Source organism: Bactrocera latifrons, unplaced genomic scaffold, assembly GCF_001853355.1.
Source record: "Bactrocera latifrons isolate USDA-ARS-PBARC rearing strain unplaced genomic scaffold, ASM185335v1 scaffold_53, whole genome shotgun sequence".
NCBI classification, from domain to species: domain Eukaryota; kingdom Metazoa; phylum Arthropoda; class Insecta; order Diptera; family Tephritidae; genus Bactrocera; species Bactrocera latifrons.
Genome location: NW_017537190.1, coordinates 343,067 through 370,066, shown reverse-complemented (window position 1 = coordinate 370,066; position 27,000 = coordinate 343,067). Strand labels below are relative to the sequence as shown.

At 37.1% G+C, this 27,000-nt stretch overlaps 1 protein-coding gene across 1 annotated transcript in view; it reads left to right on the top strand.

Moving 5' to 3' along the window:
- Positions 1–26,994, top strand: part of LOC108974143 (protein Skeletor, isoforms B/C) — a 72,933-nt gene extending 45,939 nt beyond the window's left edge. The window contains exons 4-12 of the mRNA XM_018941820.1: positions 12,774–12,885; positions 22,459–22,677; positions 22,786–22,986; positions 23,463–23,787; positions 23,851–24,065; positions 24,126–24,397; positions 24,449–24,579; positions 24,641–24,804; positions 26,457–26,994. Of these exons, the coding sequence (XP_018797365.1) occupies positions 12,774–12,885; positions 22,459–22,677; positions 22,786–22,986; positions 23,463–23,787; positions 23,851–24,065; positions 24,126–24,397; positions 24,449–24,579; positions 24,641–24,804; positions 26,457–26,621 (1,804 nt within the window). The 3' untranslated portion in view covers positions 26,622–26,994. The remainder of the gene's footprint in view (positions 1–12,773; positions 12,886–22,458; positions 22,678–22,785; positions 22,987–23,462; positions 23,788–23,850; positions 24,066–24,125; positions 24,398–24,448; positions 24,580–24,640; positions 24,805–26,456) is intronic.
- Positions 26,995–27,000: the final 6 nt, after the last annotated feature.

The window sequence follows — 27,000 nt, the reverse complement described above, 5'->3', positions numbered from 1 at the left end:
CCTTGTCCTCTTCATTCGTTGATCGATTTGAAGGAGCGGATGCTCAAGAAACCGTGTGCCTTACCCTCTACACCCCATAAAGCCACTTCTTCTTCTTTACATGCTTAGAAACCCCTTACGCGGTTATAGCCGAGTTAACAACAGCACGCCAGCCGTTTCTCTTTTCGCGAGGTGGCGCCAATTGGGGATTCCAAGCGAAGCCAGGTCCTTCTCCACCAGGTCCTTCGGAGTGGAGGTCTTCCTCTTCCTCTGCTTCCACCAGCGGGTACTGCGTCGAATACTTTCAGAGCTGGAGTGTTTTCGTTCATTCGAATGACATGATCTAGGTAGCGTAGCAGCTGTCTCTTAATTAGCTGAACAATATCATTGTGTTGTACATATGTATATCTTGTACAGCTCATCGTTTCATCAACTGCGGTATTTGCCGTTGCCGATACGCAAAGGACCACAAATATTCCGCAGAACCTCTTTCTCGAAACTAATCAGATGTTGTCATCGTCCGTACCTCTGCAACATATAGCAGGACGAGTATGATGAGTGACTTGAAGAGTTTAGTTTTTGTTCGTCGAGAGAGGACTTTCTTTACTTCTCAATTGCCTACTCAGTTCGAAGTAGCACCTGTTGGCAAGAGTTATCCTATGTTGGATTTCTGGTTCCTGGTTCCTAAATAGACGAAATTATCTACAACTTCAAAGTTATGACAATGACGTGAGAGCCAAGTCGTCAGTGCGACGACTGTTTGTTTGATGACAGGAGATATTTCTTCTTGCCCTCCTACTCATTTGTTTTGCTTTCTTATCCATTCTGGAGAAAGCTTCATGGTCGGGTAAGCCATGTTAAGCCATTCACCAGGTTGGAGAAGTGTTCCTTCCATAAGTTCATTATGCTGTGGGCATTATTCCTTAGATCCCCTGTGAGTGTTATACAAAACTATGCTCCGGTCTGGAAACAATTTGTTAGCCATCGCGTCTTTTCGTAGAATTTTCGAGCACTCATTTCGGCCTTTCTCTATTTTTTGCGCCAAACTTCCTTTCCCTCTTCAACTCTCGGTGTCTATCCCATCCCGAACGTATTGTGGTTAGTTTTGTCTTGGTTTTATTCCTTTATATTCAGCTTTTGAATTGAAGAACTTTACAAGTTCTCTATATTTTTCAGTGTTCGAGATTACTAACGAAAGTCCTCCCTATATAGAGTACAATTAAGTCTTACACATATTATTACAAACCCACCTCAGTCTACCAATGTACATTCATATGCCCATCTATACTCCTTTTGCTCCTCATGCAACCATTAAAGCGTTTGACTGGTAAACCAACCAACTCAGCACTCATTAACGATTCATCAGTCATTATACTAATCACCAGAGACGCGGTGCATTTGTCGTCTTGACACTTTCACACCCTTTTACTTTTATGCACCCTTCAATTCTGCGCACACATATACATTCACAGGTATGTTTGTGTGTATGCTCTCACATTCTCACTCCATAAACTTGCTGCACACCCCCCTTGACAACGAGTTCGCTGATGTGCATATGTCGTTGACAAAATTACTTAAAGATAATTAAATTTGAGTTCTTTTGTGTTCGAAGGAGTTTGGAAAATGCAGCAAACGAAGTTGCTTCAAAACTTGACACGTCAACTCGGCTGTTTTCAGTTTTCGTTTTGTTGCAGAAATTTACTTTGGGTTTTGGGAAAGTTACTTTAAGGAATTTTGGCATAAAATTGTTTTGATAAAGTTTTTGTCATTTATCAGAAAAAAAATCGAATTTTATTACAAATTTCTTTGGTGTTGAGGCCTCTCATATTTTTCGCTTTTTTTTCAAAGAAATTTTGTGGTCTCACAAATTGTGCATCAGTCCTTCATATATCTTTCTTATGTGAACAAGTGTTGTCACATCATCACTTACAACACAATCGGCGCCGCTACACCCATCCAGCTCAGTTTTTACACACTTTTACAGTTGTGTAGATGTGGCTGTGTGTGCATTTTTCACTCACGTATCGCGCAGCCGTCTGTCCATTGTCATTTAAATTTAATTGAGTAGTCATCATTTGGCGTTGTTCACCGTTTTTGTCAGCTGATTATTCATAAAAACACACACACAACCGCACACATTCATACACATAAGTACTTGCCGTCGTCGTTCCTCATCAGGTACTTGTGCCATGGACCAGTCGCCGCTCCTCAATTACATGTTTATATCCGCATTTTTTGGGGTGATTTTTGTGACTGAAACCAATTCACCAGTCGAAAATTCATTTGCTTATGCTCACATTTTTGGTGTTTGCCCACAAATACGGCTGAATGCTTGTCGGAGTGTTTAATATTTGTTTTGGGTACACATCTATATTTGTATGTACCAAGGCATGTATATATGTACATAAGTACATATGTACTTAGTTGATTTCCATTTACGCATTTCATTGCTTTTATTAAACAGTCTATAAGGTTTATTGACATGCAACAAGTCAGTTGGCAGATTGAAGTGGTGAGGGGTAGTGTAATAAAAATATAAAAAATATTTCTTGAGTATATGTACATACATATATGTACATAACCATGTAAATATTAAAAAATTGCTGTGACATGAATACTAAATAGTTGGTGAAGGGTTAAATGAGTGTAATTTCCTTTTTTTTTGGCAAAAAATAATAATTAAGTAATCACAAAAATAAAAATAAAAGATTAGCCAAGTCCGGAAAGATTACGAACATAGCGCTATTCTAAACCAGCTAAACATAATCAAGTCAGACTGTATCTTCGAAAGGGTGGATTTCAATGGTCACTTTCGGGTGAGGAATCTCTCTAGACGTGACTGGAGAAGATTCTGATAGAATGTATTTCATATCTATTATATCTAGAAGGGAATACGCAAACAGGATAATCGTTTTTACTTGACAAGATATCATTACGAAATTTGGCACGGATTATTGCCCAAGGCAATGGTACAAACTGCGAACAAATTATTCAATTCGAACACCTACAGCATATAGTAAAGTTGTTTCTAAAAGTTTATTTAGATATATGTACATATTTAAAACAGAAAGGTATAGAAAGGTGAATAGTTTTTAATGGCGATAAAATAAAATAACTCAGGTTGATTTTTAAAGTATGATTTCAGACTGTATGTGACTTAATCTTACTTAACTTAATCTCTAAAAATATATTATCAGAATGATGCTGAAAAATCTATAATAATGAAACATACAAAAGTACATACAACAGAAACACAGAAACTACCCCAACATAAAGTTAGTAGGTAACAATTTTCTTCCTTACCTTTCACCTCTCCTTTGGTAGTGTGCGCAATTAAGATCCTTTTTCATTGAGCACTAAATTCTCACATATCCTTTTAACAGTAATTCTCAACCACTTTCTACAACATTCAGCTGAAATACTTTTGTTTGAGTGGAGAAAAGCATACTTACCTGGCGTAGAGGTTATCCGTGATCATGAAGGCGGTTCCTCCGGAGCGAGACCTAATCATTGCACTACGATGGGGTTGACCTTTGCGATTATTCCTAATGTGAATAACTCGTGCGTGTAATTTTTGGTAGCCGGGAATGGCGTACGCGCCGTCCCGACGTTTTTGAATACACACAAATAAATTTTTTAAAATTCACATGCGGATATAATACTGAAACCATACGAATGGTTTCGCTGCACTGAGTGGATCTTTTGAATTTTTCAAGTTTAGGAAAAAGTTAGTTAAATAGAAAGAGATCCATTTCGAGTTTCCCTACATTTTTAAAGAAATAAAGCAAAAACTTCAAACTTAGCGGAGAATCTTTATTATCATCCGAAAGAACATTCTTCGGCATTTATTTTTTGAAGATTATCTCTTTCAAATATTGGCTGCGGCTACGTCTCAGATGGTCCATCCCTTGGTCCAATTTTCAATGACTCGTTCGAGCATTTCGACTGGTTACTACTGACACGTTTTGTTCCAAGGCCCGAACCAAGGCGAGATAGACTTTACATATCCCCACAGGAAAACGTCTAAATGTTATATCACATGATCTTGGTGGCCAATCGACTTGCCCAAAACGTGAAATTGTCTGCCGAAGTGTTCTCTCAATAAATTCACTGATTAAGGCGATGTGTGTTAAGACATTACGTTCTCATCGGCATCATTTTTCTGTATCAAATGTTAGCTCTTGAATCTTTTCAGATTGCTTTTCGTCCAAAATGCGAAATTTTTGCCTGTGCTTCTCAACTCTCCCTGGTCTTCGTGTTGACTGTCAGCTATGGTTGCTATATTTTTTTCTATATTTTTTCACTGCGACGTGGTCTTTTCGTTCGGATGTTATCCAATAATGAATTCTGAGTCTGAAGATGGGTGATGATGTTGGGTATAGTACGCTCAGCTTCATACGACTCACGCGTGATCTGTCATAAAAAGGCTATTGAAAAAAGTACCTTTACAACCATTTTAAAAAGTGCCTAAATCGATATATGTATATAGTACCCTATAAAAATTTAAGAAAGGTACATATATTAATGCATTATGTGAAGTTTATACGATTGCGTATAAATTATATACATACATATGTAATGATATATTATATAATGTCAACAATGACAACATTATAAATGTCAACCGTAATGACATAGTGAACTTCAAATATTGGTTTTCTTATGTTGCTAATAAAAAGAGAAAATGAAGAAGAAGAAGAAAAGCTCTCAAAGCTGTTCATAGCTATATACATATACATGAAAATGCATATGTGAATGTGCGTATATGTGTAGTCATAACAACAAGTGTTCGAGTGGATATCCTGCTGTCACAAAACCCAATAAAATATCATAGCAAAACAAACATTGCAAAGCGAATAAAGAAAAGAAACAGACTTGAACTCGTTCCGCGCAAACCTTGTAAACACACTGACACGCTTACAATACATGTGCGCACAAACATATATACATACTTATAATATATAGTAGTTGTACAAAAAATGCGTAAGTATATAAGTTAGCAAAGGCCTTTCAAAATAATTGCAAGTAGGCAGGAAGATGGGTTGGGGCAACAAAAAAACGAGGCAAAACTCGAATGAAATCAAATAAAATAAATGCACTCTGGTGGCAAAATGAGAAAACATACTGACACACATAAAAACGCCACATTATAAATATATAAATTGTCTATGTGTGGGTGTGTCTGTATGTGTGCTTGCAGCCTGCAAGTCTCCTGATGATTACAAATACGGCCGCGCAAAACTCAACCGCATTACCGAAACCAACGCGCAGTGAAAGCGAATTCTCATCATTACCAGCAACAAATAAGAAATCAAATAAAGCCTTTCGACAAAAGGTCGATTGAAAAAGAGTATTATTAGAAAAACACGCAGCGCAAAAATACATATATATTTAGCCAAGGGTAACGCTAGAAAGCATTGTTTCGATTGAATGAAAGTTTTGCAAGGCAGCCAGTAGGAAATTTTTGTCGTTGTTGGTATTAATTATAATTTCAGAAACGCAGTTTGACAGACGAAATGATTTTAAATGGATATCTGCACTTTTGCTTGTGGAGGAGTAAAAAATTAATGAATAAAAGAGAGTTCCTCATTAGTTTTGGCATAAATATTAATCTATACTCTAGATTCTGAGCTCTGGCGTAGATGTAATAATAAACCTATTTGAAGCTTTCGAGATTTTTTTCAAGCAAAAGTCCGATTGCAGAGCGACAGTACTTGCTTTGAACTCATTGAGCGCTCTAAATTAAGTTATGGAGTGTTTGATCCCACTATGGCTATCATCAAGCTACTTTATTGTCAGACTTGTCTAGGGGCCTAGTCATTGCAAATCACTGGGAACTGCAAAGCGAATGAGTCTATAAGACTGGACAGCCTTGTCACGATTACTTTAAATTGAAAACGAAGTGAGTATCCGATAACCCATGGATTCGCGTTATCTTAAAAAATTTAAGGGTACTCTGTCCAATCCACAAAAAGAGAACAATCTGCACCAACTAATGTGGGATAAGTCTCCTCAACATCTCATATAAGGTTCTATCGAGCGTTCTGTGTGAAAGCTTAAAGCCTACCGTCAATAAACTAATTGAACCTTATCAGTGTGGCTTTAGACGTGGAAAATCAACACTGACCCGATATTAACCATGAGATGACCATCAGTGGGTTGAGTCTATGAGTCGATTTAAAAATACTTTGTCCGTCTAGCTGTGCACATATAAGCGCATTAGTCACTCAGTTTTTAAGCATATCTTTTTGAAATTTGAAAAAGTCAAGGGGTATCGCCACAATATTGTTCAGATCAGACAACTATAACATAAAGCTGTGATTCAAACTGTCTGATCAAAATCGAGATAAAGATCGTTTTACCCTTTTATTTTAGAAAAAATTAACGGGGGAAGGGGGTTGCCTCCGAATGTTCCATTAGAAACACACTGGGTATCAATAATCGCCTTCTTTGAATCTATCAGTACATTCCCGATTTTCATATAATTAAAAACTATTGATATTTATATTTATTAACTTAACTTAATATATTTATATTTATGTATTTACTATTTAAAATAAAAAACACCTAAAAAAAGTATCAAAACAAAAAAAATCCTGCTGGGTACGCATGAGCTGTTTTGGCAACAACTTACACTCAATGTATTAACAAAATGCACCAGCAGCCAACAACAAGTTTACAAACTGCATAAGGGAATACCAAACCACAACTGCTGATCAATTTTGTGTCGTCTCATTAGGATTCTTGCTTTGAGTGCAAATAAAGCAAGCAGCAGGTCATTGCCTAAACGAGGACATATGCACATACGCACGCACATAACAGCGCTTTGGCATTAATTCATGCTTCTATGTATGTATGTTTGTGTACATTATAAAGTCATGTGTGTGTATATGTGGTTTTCTATTGGCAGCTTCTGTGCGTGTGTGTTGCGAAAGTCACTAGGACGAGCAATCAACCCACTGAACGTGCAATCAAGCGGCCGATGTATGTCGCATACGGACACACACACACATGCTTAACGATGGTACTCGGCGTGTTGTCAACCTCATTTCAAGGGTGAAATTAAGTACTCAACCATGTCTAATGTGGATGGGCAATGATTTGCTAAGGATGCACACACATGTATATACATTTATGTAAACATATGTGTATGCTATCTCGGTGTACTATATGCCTTACTCAGTTACTTCAAAACCTTCGCATAACATGAATAATTTACCTTCCACACTGACATAATTTCAATCAGTTGCATCGCCACGACTGTTCTGTCGTTCACCTGACCTCGAGAGATTAGGCAAGTACTTAAGTATTTAGTTTTCGCATATTTTTATGGATGTGCATATACTTTGCTATGCGAGTATGTGTGTGAATCACGAAGTCCATTGATGAAATCGCTATTGAGTATTTGAATAGTTCTACTCGTCTATGATGACTGTTTGGCTTCGTTCATGCCTGTCAAGTTCGTCTGTTGGGAAATTAAAGCTCGCAGCTCGAAATTGGTTGGAGCGCAAATTCATTGAGTTTTTGATTGTCCTAGACTTGTTACTTGTTTTACTTAGTTGTACTGGGTTGCCTTGTGATAATAACGGAGAAATCTAAGAGACGTTTTTTTCTGAAACCCCCTTTAAAAGTTAAGTTTATGCTTTCATTTCATTATAACAGGAGTAAGCTGTTAAAGTCACTCAAAGACCCGTTTTCGTCTTTTGCAATACCAGAGTTCAGTTACTAGGTTCATAGGAAGTAGTGCGCTTGACGCGAATTTGAACACACTCTGCGGCCTCACTATCGTATCCTCCTCCAGTGTATCATACCGGGGGATCCTTGATGGAATCGAATGCAGGTGCATTAGAGGCTAGATCCGCGGCTTTCGCAATAGCGAAGACCTCAGCTGGAAATATACTTCAGTGGTCCGTGAAATTTTAATTTTTTGAAAACATTATTCCTGAAAATTATTAAATAACTACTTACACAGCATATTCCGATTTCTGCGACATACATACATTTCAGCACATTCGGAAAATCTTTCAACAAGTCATACGCAACATATTACAGAAACAACCCTAACACAAATATAGTAGGTAACCATTTTCTTGCTTACCTGTCACCTCTCCTTCGCTAGTGTGCGCAATTAAGATCCTTTTTCATAGAGCACTAAATTCTCACATATCCTTTTAACAGTAATTCTCAACCACTTTCTACAACATTCAGCTGAAATACTTTTGTTTGAGTGGAGATGAGCATACTTACCTGGCGTAGAGGTTATCCGTGATCATGAAGGCGGTTCCTCCGGAGCGAGACCTGATCATTGCACTTCGATTGGGTTGACCTCTGCGATTATTCCTAATGTGAATAACTCGTGCGTGTAATTTTTGGTAGCCGGGAATGGCGTACGCGCCGTCCCGACGTTTTTGAATACATACAAATATTTGTTAAGAATATGGTACTTTCTATAACTCTTATTAAAATTGATTGAGGTCGCTTTTGATATTTGAAAAATATTGATGGCTATCATGTCGTCTAGTAATCAAATACGGGGCAGCGGGAAAGGGTATTTAAAGTATTTGACTCACTTTAAATACCCTTTCCCGCTTCGGTGGAAGAAACACTTTTTAAGGCAAAATACATTTATCGATTTTTTCTGAAGTACCAATAGCAGACAAGAGTTAGCTGTGATTTGGAACATTATAAGTGGTATTTAATCATTTGATTTAGTAATTGTTTTCTTGTTGGCATGAACAAAGCCATTTTCAAAGACCTTAGAAAAAACCTTGAAAGCAAAATACGTACATTTCAACGGATAAATTCACAATATCCGAAAAACTCTAAAAAAAACAAAGAGAAAATAAGTAAAGAAGTGCTACAATCGGGTATAATCGAATATTTCATAACCTTGCAACTTGCAAGAACTAAAGCCAGGGACGTAACTTCAGGTACATATGTATGTGATCTAGCGAATTTTCAGCCGATTGTATTCATTCTAAGCACAAATATGTGCTGTTATTAGTAAAACACGCTCTCTCAATTTTATTAAGATAACTCACGTATTGGCCGATATATGCGGTATAAAGTCACCTGGAATTATATTAGGTACATGGGAGCTAAGGAAATATTAGTAGCTCGATTCCACTTATTTTCAGACTGTGATATAAAAACGTCAGAACAATGTCATTTACAGAATTTGGTTGAAATTGGTCTGTCGGGTCTTGAGATATGTGTTTTCACCCCAAAAGGAGCGGTGCCACAGACACCGTCTAAATTTGACTGCTCCGAATCCATTTTAGCCACCCATTTTTTTTTTTTTTTTTTTTTTGTCAAGGAACACGTATGTATTCCAAGTTTCATCAAGATATCGCAATTTTTACTCAAGTTATTTATTATGTCAGCTCTGCTTGTCATCCTGATCATTTATATTACCTATACCCTATATCTATCTGTTTAGATTTAGGTGATACGTACACCCGTTAAGTGAAAAAAAAAACAATGGCCTCAACGTCTGCATAGCGCTTTCCATTTATGGACAAATCCATTTTTCTGAAAACGAAGAAGTCGCACGGTGCCATATCAGGTGAATACGGGAAGTGGTTGATGGTTAAATGGTCATTTTTGGTCAAAAAATGGTATTTCGAATGTTGGATTCTAAGTAAGTTTTGGTCGTCAGTCAATTTGTGCGGAACAAACCGTGCACACATCGTTGGTAAGCCCAAATGTTTGGTCAAAATGCGTTAAATCGATGTTTTGGAGATGTTCAATTCTATTTCCATGAACTTCAATGATGATTTCGGTTGATTTTTGATGAATTATTCACGCACGGCTTCGATGGAATTTACGGTTATCACGGATTTTGATTGGCCCACGACCACTTTGAAAACGTTGAAACCACTCGTGCACTTTGCTACGGGATAGGCAATCTTCGCCATAAACTTGTTTCATCAATTGAAACGTTTCGATACAAGTTTTAACTATTTTAAAATAAAATTTAGCTAGCGAAGCTCATTTTCGCAACGATAACACAAACATACTGACACTTATAACGCAATAACTTCATCTCCAATCGATGAAATGTGATGAAATTCTCAATGGACAATCGATAAATATAGCAGATTCTAGCGCGACAGTCGATTTGGAACGCACCTTGTTTAACTTATGTTTTAATAAAGTTAATTTTACCATATTTAATAATGCACCAAGTCCTAAAACGATTCGGACCTTGATCAATAACAGCACGCATAGTTTTTATTGATAATATCGATTATGATGGATTCAAAAAGAAAATCTCAACATTTTTATGGACAGGCTATTATACTGTAGGCCAATGGATTTGATATACATGAATTAGGGATTTAGATTAGTAAGGAAAATTTCGAAATATCTTTGGGTATTTATATAATTTATTTATCTTACACAAGGTGCAGCAGGTTTTTTACTAATTAAAATACATACTAATTTGTTTTGATTTATGTATGTGTCTGTATAAAGTATATATTATAATTATACTGATTATTTCGTAAGCGGTTAGTTGAGGTCAGCACTAATGAGCGAAACCTTGCCACATTAACGTAAAGTATGTAGAAGACGAATCGAATAAAAAAACAAAAATAACCATTGGATTGAGACTGCATATTTGAAATTGTTAGAGCATACTATATATACTGATATATAGTGTATGTATAGCTGCACATGCAAAGATGTAATATTAAATAGAATAAATCAAAACATGTAAAGACATACTAAATGTGACGTAATTATGCGAGGAGACCAACAAAAGTCATAAAAAACTAATGACACTGACAGAATAATTGATTCGAAATGGAGTTAATGGCTATTATAATTATGTAGGTTTGCACAATTGTTAACTAAATGTGTGGGGTATAATGTTTTTAGTCCCGAAAATTTTCGTGAATCCCGGTGCATGAGCGTTCAATGTGCGATTTGCGAAATTTTTTAGATAATATCAAAAATTAAAGCGATGAGTTTAACTTTTAATATAAGAAACGTAAACATATGTATAATTTGAATATTTAGAAAGCAAGTAAAATTGTGTTATTCAAAGTATTGTTCATCTAAAAAATGTTGTCATCTTTCTGGCATGCCAAAAGAACCGAGACGTACAAGAAAGCAATGTTTGAAACTCTATTCTGACATGAACCGTACACAGGGAGGGCGCGCTATATCAACCCGACCAAATGGTGATCAGAAGGGGCAAATGTTGCAAAGAGTGTGAAGCAAAAATGTCCAGTCACTGTTTTCCCAAATAATTTTGCAATATAAAATCGAGCGTTGTCATGATGGAAAATATTTCGGTTATCGCTCGCTTGAATCAATGAGTTATCATTGATGGCGTCCCCTAATAATGATTTCAACCGGATATAATATAGCATGTCTTTATAATCGCACCAAATACGTTATGGATATTTGGCGTTGCTGTTGATTTGACCAGTTGGTCAGCTTTTACACATGATTTCTTTGAGTTTAAGCTTATCGTAGTGGATCCATTTTTCATCACTTGACACAATCCGATTAAAAAACCACTTCTTTTTTACAGTTCAAGCAGAATTTTGTAAATGCCAAATCATCTGTTGGCTTCAATTCATATGTCACCGGATTTTCTTGCTTTTGAAGGTATTCGACTAAATCTAAGGTTTTGAAATGGCTGCTTGAGTTGCTCTTATAGATTCTGCGAGTTATTTTTCAAGTTTCTCTTGTTCAAAATTTTTTAGCCGCCGAGGACGTTTCTCATCTTCCAAGCCAAATTCACCAGTTTTAAATGTTATAATAACATTTTTGCCACATTCATTCAGCTAGGGCATATTCACCATGAATTTCCACCAAAACACGATGACGATGACTTTCTTCTGAGGTTTTTTTCATATTAATGAATTAGAAAGAAAAACTACCCACGTAAAGACTTTTTCAGGAACAAAGTTTAACACATTCGAGTGAAAAAATTATTGCCGTTAACACTTGAAATGTATGAAATATAGTTAAAAGGACGAAATATGGCATAATCTCGAAATCCCGAAATTATAAAAAAATACAATTTGATATTTATTTAAAATATGACAAAAACACGGAATCCTGAAAATTAAAAAAAAAAAATCCAGAAATCTCGGAAATATTAAAACAACCCTTTGATATTTTGCGATCCCGAATTTCTTTAAAATATAAAACAAATAACAAAAAATTCCGAAAATATAGAAAAATACAATTTGGCGTTTTGCGATCCCGAATTTAGATACATTTTGCTTTAATAGTTGCAATAATTTAACTTCGAGCGATTGATTTATTTCAATGTCATTACATGCATGAATTTTTGAAAGTAGCACTGTAATCCTATATGGTATTTACAGCAATGAATTCTGAATTAATTTTGTTCAGAACAGCCTCACACACATAAAAAGAAAAATGCATAAAACTATGTTAATGTATGCGAGAGCAAATAGTTAGTGCTTTGAAATAAACAAATCATTGAAATGCACGCCAACAAGAGTAAATTGTTGCTTGACTGTTACAAAAGCACATTTATTTATAGTATATACCTACATACATACAAATATACTCACTTTATAATATATTAGAACGGCATTTTTAGTTCGTTTAAATTAATGAAAATATTTGTTTATGTGTATATGTGAATATTCTATATACTATATATACATATTTTGCTATAATTTATACTGTCATATATAAAAAAATAAAAATAAATAAACCAAACACACAAATTTTTACTTGCAATATTTTGTCTGAATTCTATTTTGATTTTCTCTTCAACTTGCCTTCTTTTTTCTCACCCGCAGCGATCCGCCAATATTGCAAGCGCACAACAACACCAACATCATACTGCGCCTGCCCATGGGCAAAAGGATTAAGGATATACGATGGTTGTCCGTGTGGTGCCGACGATTTACGGTAAGAAGATTTGCTTTTCGTTTCCTTATGTTGTGGTTGCACACCGCCACATGGTAGCATGCACACTCTTACATAAATAACCAAACAAATATATTAGATATTTTCGCAGACGTGGTTGAATATGTATTTCGGTTGCTTTGACAACTGTAGAAATGATGCCGACAAACTGCGGTCGCGTGGACGAACAAGTTTTGCCATAATTCATTCTTAATTAAAGAAAAAACCACATAATCGGTATATAGTGGGAGCTGAGTGATTCTAATTATGGAAAATTTGGTGAAGCGTGTTTAGAAAGGGTTAAAAAAAAAATTGGTTAAAAATAATTCTAGTTGATTTTGATTTTTTTTCAAAAATGTCAAAGCTTTTTTAGAAAAAAATATGTATATCATTGCACGTGCTACATTTTAAGAACAAGTGCTGTGTTCGAACTTATAGAATTCTTCACTTCTATGGCTTGACAAAGGACTGCATATACCAATCGATCCATCCATCTAACCTAGCCTAGCACAATTTAAAATCAAGCTGTAGACGTCTAACAAAAAAACAGAGATGGTCACCATATTTGATCAGGATATTTTTCTCAAGTAATGAGTAGAATCAGCAAATCTATACTTAAAAACAACTCTTGACGAACTCATGAAAATTATCTGTATTCCAGCCCATTGGACAACAATTTTATCTTTTTTTGTTTAAAAAAAAGCTTTAAAGCTTTGTTTGAAAGATACATTCGGTATCTTTTGGAAAATATAACGTTATATACCTACAATTAAGCTTAGAGTATATCTGAAAAAGTTAGATTTAGAGACAATACAGTCAATCAATGTACCACGGCCCGAAATATCGGAGGGAATTGGCTCAGGGATCACAGGACCACGTACAAAACTCTCCATACAAATGGGTAGTTTTCCAAGCATATTTCAAGCAGAGGTCTTTGCTTTAAGAAGATGCGTAGAGTTAAACCCCCTAGCAGTGAACTTATAATAATACACAGCGACAGTCAAGTGTCATTCAAAGCGATCCCTGCATACGAGATCAAATCGATATTCTTGCAGGAGTGTATAGAATAACTGAATAGTAATAGTTATGATATACCAAGTGCATCTTATTTGGATTCCAGGTCATATGGGAATGAACTGGCTGATGAGCTTATCCGTTCCGCAGCATCCACCAACATGGTAAGACCGGATGCTTTCATTGCGGTTGATCCCCATAAAAGAGCCGCTCCGCAAGGATTAAACAGTGTCGCCTTCTACACTGGCCATTGTAGGCTCAAGAAGCACTTATATAACTTGGGCCAGGCTTCTTGTGCTAATTGTCGGTTCTGCGACTTGGAGCCTGAAACTTCAGAATACCCGCTAATTGACTGCACAGAAAGCAGGCACAGAATATAGGTCCTTGAATTCATGTTTCCAAATACGCATCACATCGCCTCAATGGCACCTAACAGTATATTGTTCAATAGGCATTAATACTGTTGTTCTATAACTTTGATAAATGTTAATTGGCGAAGCTGTCTGGAAGGAGGTGAGTTAGAGTCAAACCGCACCATCTTCTGGATCGTCTGGCTTTTGCAAGACTACGGTTGAAAAATTAGGGATACCATACCTCCAGTGAAGTGAGTGAAATCGCTAGAGTTAAATGTAATTTCCGCTTCGGCTGGCTCGAATACATTACAGCCAAGAGGATCACTTTTGGAACTTTTGGCTATTACATTGCTTTTCAAGCTGAGGCTGCTGCGATTAAGGTAGATTTACAGCTACGAACTGGAGCCTTTTTCAGAGAAGTGACTACTCAATCTGATAATAGAATGGCGATACTAGCTTTGTACTCACTAACCGTGCGTTAAAAAAGGTCTCACTTCATTACCAATAGCATGGCAGGCCACAGCGGAATCGCAGTTAACTGTAAAGCTGATGAAAGAGTACCCTAGCTTCGCTAGAACTCGAAAGCGAGTTTCTGCCCCACTCTTCAGGTGTATTCTACTACAGGATAGTTGGGTTGCGAGGGAGCTTGATCAGCGCTGGGAGACCATTAGTTTATGCGCTGTCGCAAGTTCCTTTTTGTCCAAAGTTGAAAGCAAGAGATCCAGTGAGGTCTTTGTCCTTAGTAAGGCTAGTCTCTTCCTAGTTGTGGGAGTACTAACAGTCCCTTACCAAGCGCTACCGGCTTCCTTGTTGTTCGGTTGAAAATCTTATAGAACGCCCACTGCAGTAGCTGTATGGAAGAAGACGAGTTGGAAACAACTCAATATTGCCTGCTTCATTGTCCCGAGTTTGCCAGGAGTACCTTAGAGGTGTCTATCAACTAATATTTCAGAACACGAAATAAGAAAAAGATTTGATTTTTTTTTTACCCACCCTATTATACATACATGCACGTATATGTATATAGAAAGATGTCTGCCCTTCTAATAGTCACCCCGAAACAAGTTCAAAGTCATAGTTAAACACGAATCGATTGTGTAAATATTTTGTTAGCAAATCGCTTTCTAACCTACACAACAACAAAAGCAGTATGGATAATAAACAACAAAAGCACCGAAAGGCGCACAGCGCAGCAGCCATTGACGGCCGATTTATGACAGGTGTAAAACAAGTTGAATTAAATTGCTGTACATGGGCATACAAGCAACTCAACTGACGTAACTTTAATACAGTGCCACCTACTTAAGTGTGTATGTGTGTGGGTGCATGTGAATTTCGCGATTGCTGTCAGTCAGTTCGGCAGCGATGCGCGCCTTGAGGTCGGTAAAAAACCACTCAAGCTAAATGCTTAAGTTCAAAGCCCACAAATATGCGCGTGCACAGATACATTTATTTACTTACATATGTACGTATATACAATATATGTATATAAAAAAATATATATACATCTACACATACATATTTATATACATAACTATCTATAAAGATAAACAGCAGCATCCATTATTCATAGACGCTCCGCACAATTGGCTTTAGCGCCTGAATATATGCAACACTGTTGTCACTGTTGCCAAACCTAAAGCAACAACAACAGCATCGTCGTATACAGCTAAAACAAAATTAATTTTTTTCGGGGTTAATATTCGAACCGCGCCCATTTTTTGGTGTGAAAGTTGCGCACTCGAGTCGGCAAACACATAAGTACATCCGTATGCATATATCTCTCACATACGTTTGCCTATGTAAGTTTGGTTGAAATTTCATAAATTACTTTTGTTTTATTTGGCTCACGTGCACGAAATAATATTACTTTTCATTTACCAGTGGGAGGCGGAAAGCGTAAAGCATGAAAGCAGGATGCCAGATGGAAAGCAAAACAGGAAACGGAAGGTCCTACTTTGTTGCGTGTGTGTGTGTTGGTATGCGGTGGTGTGCGAGTTGCGGCCGCTGTCTTAGAATATAAAAGATGGCGTCGTGGTTAAATAAATTACAGCAGACATTTTTGATTAACTCAAGTGTGTACATAAGTAGGCGTGTGTGAACGCTGGTGCGACGCTATACACACGCATACACTATTATTTATGTCTGTGCATGTATGCTCAGTGAATGTATACGCTGTGTGACGCATATGCATTTACATAAATACCTATACATGCGCAGTCTGCAGCTCGCTCAAAAGTGGCTGCAATTTGTTGTGCAGACATTCATGCACACATACATACGCATGTAGTTTTGTATGGTTGTATATTTTAGCGAAATATTTATGTATGTATACGTTAGACTAAATGTGGTGAATAACTATTCATAACAAGAAAAAACAACAATTCTATAGCATCGATTACATAATACCCTTAACAAGTAAAAATAGTTTGCCTACAAGAATCTGATTTGATGCGATCAGTTTGTATGGCAGCTATAAGCTATAGTCGTCCGATCTAAACAATATGTTCAGAGATAATATTATTGTCTTGTTGGCGGGCAGTGGGTAGAATTTGACCGCAGTGAGGTATGTCTGTCGTAAGGAGGGACGTAGGTGGAGACGTAAGAGGAGACTAAAATCCATATGAACTGCATATGTCTGTATTTTTGGCTTACCTAAAAATTTCAGTATAGTCTTTGTTAGCAATAGTGCTTTAATACTCAGCTTGAAATTATATTATATACTTTGAATGAGATTACTTTTAAGGAAAATACATTTGAAGTTCAAGCGACAACTGTCACCAGTCATTGAGTTTGTTGGGTGCGCAACTGGTAGCAGCAAAAGCTAAAGTGTCTGACCGGAGATTGAAATCTGGTACAACGGGGAATCGTTAGCCCTTGGATTTTACTCCGATCTGCTCATTGGATTTGGCTCTTTAGGGAGATTCATCATGGCTGTGGTCTCTCGCGAGTCCGTTGGAATGATTTTGTTGGATTCTTTGAGTATGAAACCCGCGCTTGCTCAACTCGTCCCGATAAAGCTGAATTTTTTTCCCAAAAAGTACCGTAAACAGGTCTCTTTGGACATGGTTGCCAATTCCGTTTCTAGTTTCATGGAAAGCATGAGTTTATGAGTTTGACATGCAAACAAGTCAACCATCATCGGAATGGAGGGAAAAAACGTGTCGAAACAAAAAAGCCACGTCAAAGCCGCTCACGCTTTACGGTGAATCAGCGTGAATTTGTTCCGGAGAGACAGACAGTTAATAAGGGGTTCTATTCGAAGCCAATTGAGGCGTTTGCATGAAAACACACGTCAAAAATGGTCGAAATTGTGGTATAACAATTCATGTATTTTACACGATGATAATGCACAATCCATTGAGCCACGATTCCGACCGAATTTAAAGCCAAAGACGCAATGAATACTATCGAACATTTATCGATTTCATCAGATTCGGCTCCGCGTCATTTTTTCTTGTTTCCCAAACTGAAATGGCCCCTCCGTTTAACCCATTTTCAGTCGATAGGAGAAATAAAACCAAATTCGCTGAATGAGCTGAAGGCCATCGCGAAAAGTGTTTCGAGGACTGGAAAAATCGTTGGCATAAGTGTATTACATATGGTGGGGATTACTTTGAGGGCGAAAAAATAAATATTGATGAATAATTAAATATTTTGCGTTCTATTTACATTTTCCGGCTACGTATTTGAAAAGCATAAAATCGTTAAGAATTAGTGGAGTTTTCAGAGTCGGGATTTTGTCACTTAAGCATTCAAAGATTTAAGATTCGAATATAGTATAACCCTTGTATTGTTCCATAATAGAGTACTTTAGTACAACTTGAGATTTATTGGACCACTATTTTCACTTTAAACAAGATCAGTATACAATATAAAGTTTATACTACGATATTATTATATCCTATAAGTATAATATATAGTTTCTCTAGCGTGAATCCTTTGTATTTTATTATTATGAATCAATAACGATTATATTGGGGCATAAATACATTTACTAGAATTAAGATATACACAGCTGATACTTAATCTTATTGGTTATCACTACAGTGTTTTATTTCATATATTAGCCGTGTATAGAGCACAATATGAATACTAACAAATAAAGAATTATAAAATATTTTTTCAAACAATCACTAAGCTAAACGGCATAGGCAGCTTGATTTGCTACTTGCTTAGACTGCAGAGCTGGCTGCCTGTGAGGGTATGATCACCTTTTTGGTTTCCTTTTTCTCCTTGTGTCCTTTTGATTAACTCTCATGGATTGTGTGCGAGCCAATATTATTTGTTGAAATTCTCAACCACTTTATGCAACAATCTTCTTAATAACTTTCATTTGAGCGCAGAAAAGCATACTTACCTGGCGTAAAGGTTAACCGTGATCATGAAGGCGGTTCCTCCGGAGCGAGACTTTATCATTGCACTACGATGAGGTTGACCTCTGCGATTATTCCTAATGTGAATAGCTCGTGCGTGTAATTTTTGATAGCCGGGAATGGCGTTCGCGCCGTCCCGACGTTTTTAAATATATGTAAAGTTAATGCTATAGAAGAAATAGGAGTCCGAGATCAACTGTATACTGACTGTCAAATGAACGTAGAACTGCAGATAAAAAAAATGGAAGAGCTCTTGGGTGTACTTCTTGTCATAAGTGTGGAGCATTCAACAAAGTCTCCAACAACGTAATCGTTAGCAGTTCGGTAGCAACCCAGCTAGAGCCTGCCATCATAGCATGGAAAACAGCTCTACTGAGCTGCAGGAGGGTAAGAGCGAAGCCACATTGTTCAAAACAATGAAACACGGAAACTATCAATGCTCAACGGGGTTGAAATAACAAGAAGAAACACTGGAACACCTCCTATACTTCTGTCCTGGATTACCTAAAACGTCATTGCAGTTCAAGGGACTAGAGGTAGTATGAAAATAAAACATCAAGTCTCTCTTAAAGATCTCAAAAAAAGCTCAGGACGACGAATACTTCACCTCAAATTAAAGTTAATCTCCTTTTGGGATTGCTAAGGGCCAGTAGGCCAACTTAATCTCTTGCATAGATAGACTTTCACAAATGAATCTTTCTCTTTTGAGCATTCTGATATGTACGTCAGCACAATCCTATATCTATTCTTCTGCTTTATTGGCGTAGACACCACTTACGCGGGTATAGAAGCTTTTACATCAGCAATCCAGTCATTCTTCCTTCTCACAGTTTTGGCCTGGTCTTTCCAAAGGAGAGGAGGTCTTCCTCTGCATCCTCCGGCTCGGATGATATTATCTCATATTTCGCTGAACTACCTCGAAGTTGTTGTACATATATTTCGTACAGCTCGTCGTTCCTTCGACTCCGGGTTTCTTCTTTTGATTTCAGGTGTTTTTTTTTTACGTGGCGGGTCCATAACCCAGCACACGGCCACTCACTTTAGCTCGGCTTCAAACGAATGTTTTTGGAATACCCAGAGGATACTTGGTCTAAGGCCGGAAGTCGCGAACTGCTTGAGCCATATGTGAAAAGAATCGTTACTGGCCACTCCCAAGAGAGAACTTTCCCCACTTGCGTGATATTCCACACATGGCTCTATCCTTCATCGTTTATTAGACGTTACGAAAACAACATGAAATCTTATATCAGATAACATTGAAATATTAAAGTTAAAGGTAGGTAACTGCAACACAAAACCAATGCATGAATTTCCATAAAACTTCCATTATTAAAAATAGATTTCCAAGATGTCTAGACTCTAGAGCCAATACAAATATACATATTTACATTTATTATGTATAACCACCAACATAACGGTTACCATAATATACACTTACACATACATGCCTATATGCATTTATATTCACCACGACTGGGGAAGTTGGGGAATTGAAGCTGCTTACATACATACACATTGAAATATGTATATATGATGCGCGCGCACATTTCCCCTTTATTTTTGTCCCGTTGGGTTGGAGTTTGTAAATATTTTACATATGTATGTGTATGCCTTCAGATGTTTAATCAGTATACATACATATTCATATGCATATACAAAAGCAACAAAAAGTCATTACATATTTAAGCATATAATTAATCTTGTGTATGTAAATATATATATATATATATATATATATGCATACTATTACTAGGTTTTTTCATACTATGCATATGTATGTATGTAAGAATATGCGCTAAAAGGAGCATCTTTATATATCTCACAGAAGTAAATGTGTGGGTGTGTCTGTGTGCGCATAAAACAAATGAGTATTTTTGGCAATAATTTCGCCTGTCTGTATGCAAATATGTAAATCGTGTAATTATTTTCGCAAAATATTTGCATTTTTATATCTTCGTTGACTTAAAAAATGCATCTGCAAGCCTTTTGTTTTTTTTTTTTTTTTTCTTTCGTCTCGGTCTTCGCTTTCGACAAGCTCACTGTGGCTTTAGTAAACCTGAGTTTAAGGCAAAATCTGACGTCCATCGATTCACTGCCGCTTTTATAAATGGCGCAACAGCTTGCTCTTTCTTCTCAGTTTCAGTCTTCCTTGTACAATCTCGGTTGTGGCGAGTGGCTTGTCAATGGCTATTAAAGATTATCAATTGGATTATTATGGAATTTTCTTTTCTCTTATGGAAAACTTAAATTTTATTAAATGTTCCTGTAAGGTGTTGATTTTGGCATTTAATTAATGCTTTTACAAAGGTTACCTTTTATATTTAGATTTTGGCTGATATTAGTGTTCAATTTAGCAACTCACAACTTTTTCGTAAAGTTTGACCTTTTTGATGTTATACATGCTCAGCGCCCTTTGACATACGAGCGCTATTTATGTTGTTAACAGTAACTTAAAATATTCATATCGGCAGAAAATTTAAATTAAATCGCGAACGTTTTCGCTCGACTATTTTTTACAACTTTCGACGTACGTTAACTCAGCAACAGTCATCTAATAAGGACTAGTGTTTATCGATGGTATGGTGAATTCAATGGAAATTCGTTAAGATCAGTTGTTGCTCCGGAAAATATTGAAGCCGTGCACAAAGTAATATTGCCAGAACGACCTATAACTACATTTGATTGCAGAAAAACTTTTCACTACGATTTGTCGATCGCTCAAAGAGGGCTTGTGTCAGTTGGTCGAGAGAAATGTTAAAAAATACGGTAGTGATGCTGCGAAACACTTCTATGACATCGTGACAGGTGATAAACAACTAGAAAAATGTTGAACAGTAAATTCTTAGAGGCTTACAATCATTAGGAAAATGAATCGAGCAAGATGGATCACTCTTCACCAGGACAATGCACAACAATTGAAAGAAGTGCATTTTTGAGCACTCAAAACAACGATTTGATCAGCCATTCACCGTATCCTCTCGTCTTCTTTTTCTGTTTGTACGTAGAAGATAAACTAAGAGATCAAAGTTTTTCGACAACTGAAAATATGGTTGATGCGTTCAGATCGTATTTTTTTGGAGATACCGCAATCAGAGGGTCAGAAGTGCTTCGACAATTGGTTTCAACGAGTTCAAAATTCATTCAAATTAAACTATTGGTTAAGGACGCTAACGCCTTTATTAGTAGCTTGGCTAAGCTTTTCCTAATTTCTTAGTCTGTCTCTTGAAGTCATTACGGGTTTAGAGGTACATGACGGCTCTTTCTTTACTACAGAAGGACTTGCTGCAATGGTTTGCACTCATTTATCTACATACATATATATTTCAAATACTACATTAGAAAGGTAAAGAAATTTACCTCAAAATACTTGTCATATTCAAAGCTACTATATTGTTAGAAAGTAAATGTATGTTTTATGAGTCCAAATGAACGACATGTAGGTTTCACCACCAATTTTCTTTCCTGCCAGACTTACACGTTATCATGTTAGTCAAACTTTCACGAGAGTCAACCGTGTCAGAGTGTTAATTAGATCATCAAAACGTGAAATTATCTGCTGACCGAAGTGTTCTTTCAATAAATCCATTGATTAAAGCGATGTCTGAGAAGTGGCCCCGTCTTCTTGAAGCTAAATGTCAAGCCAAATGTCGCCCAGATCACGAGCTTCAATCGCAGGCATCAAATAGTCGGTTATGACGGCGCGGTAACCAAACATTGCAGAAGTATTCCATCAACATCACCCGATTTTAACCAAATCGATCTCGTTATTAATACATCGTATACTTTATTGCAACGCCTTTACTAATAATTCATTTAACATTTTTTGCTTGCAGGTCGATTTCGGTGAAGTCTTTATCCCACCTAACCTAGATGTACCAAAACCACGCGTGCTACCAGAATTCAAGCGTCTAGCACATGGATTACGCTCGAGCAACATAAGTGTTTTGGATGCGAAAACTTTCTACATACCTAATCTGCACTACGACGGCGCCGGTCCAGATGCCTATTTCTGGGTTGGCAATGGCTCCGAACCCAATATTATGGGCATTAAGGTAAATTTTTTATTCTTCTTTATTGGCCTAGACATCGCTTATGTGCATATAACCCGGTAAATTATTCATCTTTACCAACTATTATATTCACGCTTGCATTTTGCTCAGGTACCCAATGAGGTTGGCTCACTAGAACCGCTGCGTGGTTATCAGGGTGAAGATATTGAGATACAGTTACCGGGCTCCTTGACGGTTTACGATATCGATTGGTTGGCGGTTTGGTGTGTGGAGTACAGGCATAATTTCGGACATGTGTTCATACCGAAAGATTTGGATGTGCCGCCAGCGTTGGGTCAAACAAAAATAACGGTAAAATATGCACTTAATGTAAATATCACCAGGAAGCATTATTTGATGAGTCTTAGTTGACAGCCCCGCCTTATTTATAGTGTATATATTAATGTAGTTACATATGTATATTTAAACAAGCCCTATATATGTACACATTTATATATATGTATGATCGTTGTGATCTTATCATTATGTTATATAACGTTATGATCATTGATTCCCTCATTTATGAGTAACGCACATTTTCGTAAGCATTCTACACTCACTTTGTAACCTAATGATCGTCATACAAGCAATATCTCATTAAACATTATATTCTTATATCTTTCGTATGCATTAGCCTCCATGGTGGTATACACCTGTAAGTATTAGTTTAGACTACCAAACACTCATTGTGTAGTACATTCATACAACCTGTACGAAAATATATATACAGAAACGAGTGCTTTCTTTTCAAAAACGAAGAATACTCAACTCATTTCAACCGCTTTCAGACCACCACTACACCACGCCCCGTCTACTCCAATTGTCGTGAGATTATACCTGACAAACTGCAAGTGAAATGGGAGTTACAAGGCGAATACATACAGATCGAACTGTTCGGACGCATTGCCGAGGATCAGTATATGGCCTTTGGTCTATCTGGCGCCAATGGGCGAGCGCAAATGTCGCAATCGGATGTTGTTGTCGCATTCTATGATACCAATGCGCGCGTTTTCCGTGCCGAAGACTACTTCATCTCCGATTTGTCGCAGTGCGATGGCCAACACGGCGCTTGTCCCGATAGTCGCATCGGCGGTCGCAACGACGTTATTGTCTGTACGTAAATTATTAACTGTTTTCATACCAAAGTCATATTAATGTCTCCAAAATGTTTTCCAGTGAGCGGCGATCGCAAGAATAATGTGACCAGCATACGCTATAAGCGCCTCATACAAACTAACGAACCGATCTACGATTTTGCCATACCATTGGATCGCGAAGTGTCCGTGATCGCTGCGATCGGACCGCTGAATAGTCTTATGGAGGCAAATGCACATTCGCACACCGGCAACGATCACACCATCGACGATGTGCGCATTAATTTCTCATCGCGTGTAAGTGAAATGTATTTTACAAGTGAGAATGTTTCCAACTAATAATACTTTTAACTATAGAACGATCATTCGTGCAAGAATTCGCTGTACAGTTTCAAGGATCAGAGTGGTCCAAAGCCCTGGCCAACACGCAAGATCACTAACGAGACCGTATTCACAGCACGCATTGGTCCCACAGGCGGTAAGCGTGGTTACACGCCACTCACTGGTATACCTTCCTGGGGTATTGCTTGGTACTTGAATGATCTGCTAATACCTGAGATAACGGTGCAGCGTGGCAAAACTTACGAGTTCTATGTGGAGGGCGGTGATGATCCTGCACAACCTGCCAGGTAAGCTGAATATTCAATGAATTGAACACCGCTAATATCATGTTCGTACAGATACCATCCATTCTATATCACCGATTCACCGGAAGGCGGTATTGGACAAATGACTGGTCTTGAGGTAAGCAAACAAAAAGCTTATGCCGGCGTCGAATTCGATAAAGAGGGTAACCCAATACCGACTGCATGTGAGTATTAACAGTTTATTGGAAGAACACTAAGTTTTCATCGTCTATATTTTATTCTTAGTTGGACGCTACTGCGAATGGACACATCGTACAGTTGATCTATCAGCCCAAATTGAAACTTTTGAGGAATATATGAAGACCTTGATGCTGGAATGTGTTGACGGTGAACCGGGCTTCTTAAATTGGACAGTACCATTAGATGCTCCAGATCTGCTGTATTATCAGGTAAAGTGGACATTTAGAAAACTATAGACTATAGAAACATATATGCTTTATATTCCGAGTATTCTTAGTTGTATAGTGCCTCTCAATCTTTTAATCACCTTTGCAGGGAGCTTTCTGAATAGCAAAAATATTCTCCATCATGCCCTTAAGACTTTTCAAGAAATTTTTTTGATAAATTTTAAGCCATTGTAAGTATTTCTCCGTAAAAGAAAAGCAATGTCTGTTAACTTATCTAGTTTAATACAGGTCCACTTACCTTTTTTTGACTCGTCAGGGTTTCCAGGCCCTTTCATGGAAAATACAAAAGCTTGCATTGGAGTGGACTGTTTTTAGTTGAATAAGATCTCAATTACTCAAACAAAAAGTATTTTTTGGCTTCCCCTGACCTAAAACCTTGGCTTAAAAAAAAATAAGTTTAAGAGATATTAAAATTATCAGGTTTGATACTACTTCTTATTTCCTCAAAAGTCGAGGAGTTCAACCGACAGTCTTCTGAGTAAGTGGGAACAGGACGGTCTAAATGAGCGGTTCCATTCTTGAAAACTACTTCAGGAATATTTGCAACAATAATATTATGCTCAAAGACTCGAATTGAAGAATATCGTTTTGCTACACGACTTTTTTCGTACCCAAATTTCTACTCGCTGCACGATAACTATCGTCAGATGATCCCATGCTTCCATATTGAGCTGAACCGAATTTATGAGAAACCTTAAGAAAATTAATCAAGCATTCGCCGACCTGAATACTGTTGAAAGATATACTCGTACTCTCGGCACGCAGTTTTATTACCGATGAGGATCTGGAGTGAATTTGCTCATTAAAGGGTGTTTTATTCAATATATGCTGATATCTGTTTTCTGTATAACAATGAAGAGGGTATATTCCTGCGAAGCTCTTAAGACCCAAAAGGAGACATGGGAGGTTCCATCAAGTAAGGAAAGCTTTTTCATTTGACGAGATATCCTCACGAAATTTGGCACGATAAAGATTTTAAAGGACGCAACTTGTCAATGTTGCAGTGAGGAAGCTGAGGTGAAAACATTTAGACACTTTATCCTTCACAGTTCAGCTTTGTCGTACTTGCACCGAACGCGGCAAATTGGCTGAAGTAGATATTGGCCACCTCAATAAATTTGTGGCCAGGTCTAGGCGCTTTGCAGATAAATGACGGTCTTTTTATTCGAACTTTGGAGTTCTGGGCATTACCACGACCAAGCATATCTAGCAGTACAAGTGGGATTATTCGTGGTTTCACGAATATCAGCCTATTTATCTAACCAACCCTATCCTATTGCTTATGGCAATGGTACAGTCTCCGAAGAAATTGCTCAGATCAGTATAAGAACGATCAAAATCAAGTTCTTGTAAGAAATATTTGCATATGCGAAGAGTGTTATAGATTTGGCGCAGTCAAAGTTTTATCTTGTTGTAGTTAACTCTAGATCTCTAGTGACATCTGTATTCAATTAACGATATAAAGTAGAATGTGGTACAAAATCCTGTATAAACTTTTAATTTTATTCCCGTGACCTATCCATCTCCTTGTCATTTAGTTACCAACCTCAATTTTGTTCATAGTGCAACTAAACCTACCTTTGATATCATGTTCTTTATAATAATCATTATAATAATTTCGTATATTTTTCCAGTGCTTCACACATCGAAATCTCGGCTGGAAGATAAACGTGGTCGACGCCACGGACGCATCAGCAGCGCTGCAGTTAACCATCACGAATGCGATTGTATATACAATTTCTGCGCTGTTTAGCCTGTTTGTGACGCAAAACATTTTCAGTTTGTCAATAATTGCCTGATAGTGGTGCTGCTGCCACAGCAAGTTAGAACACTTTAAATTTTAACATGTCAAGTGAGAAACGTTTAAGAGGCCAAGGCAAATGCGTAAAATGCACACACAAATATAATTGCAGTTAGATATACATGCAATTTTAGTTGTTCGAGCATAAATTATCATTTTTGAAACTGTGAAACATATCTTTGAATGAGATGCATATCTTTGTAGAGCGCATATCGGTACGATTTTTTAGTCCAAGCACACACATACATACATATGCATATTGACTTTTATATAGTGTTTATAAGCAGCATATCCGTTGAACCAATCAAAGCAAAGTAAATTAGAAAAGATGGAAACATTAGAAAAATAATAAAATTTAATTTTATAAAAAATTTTTT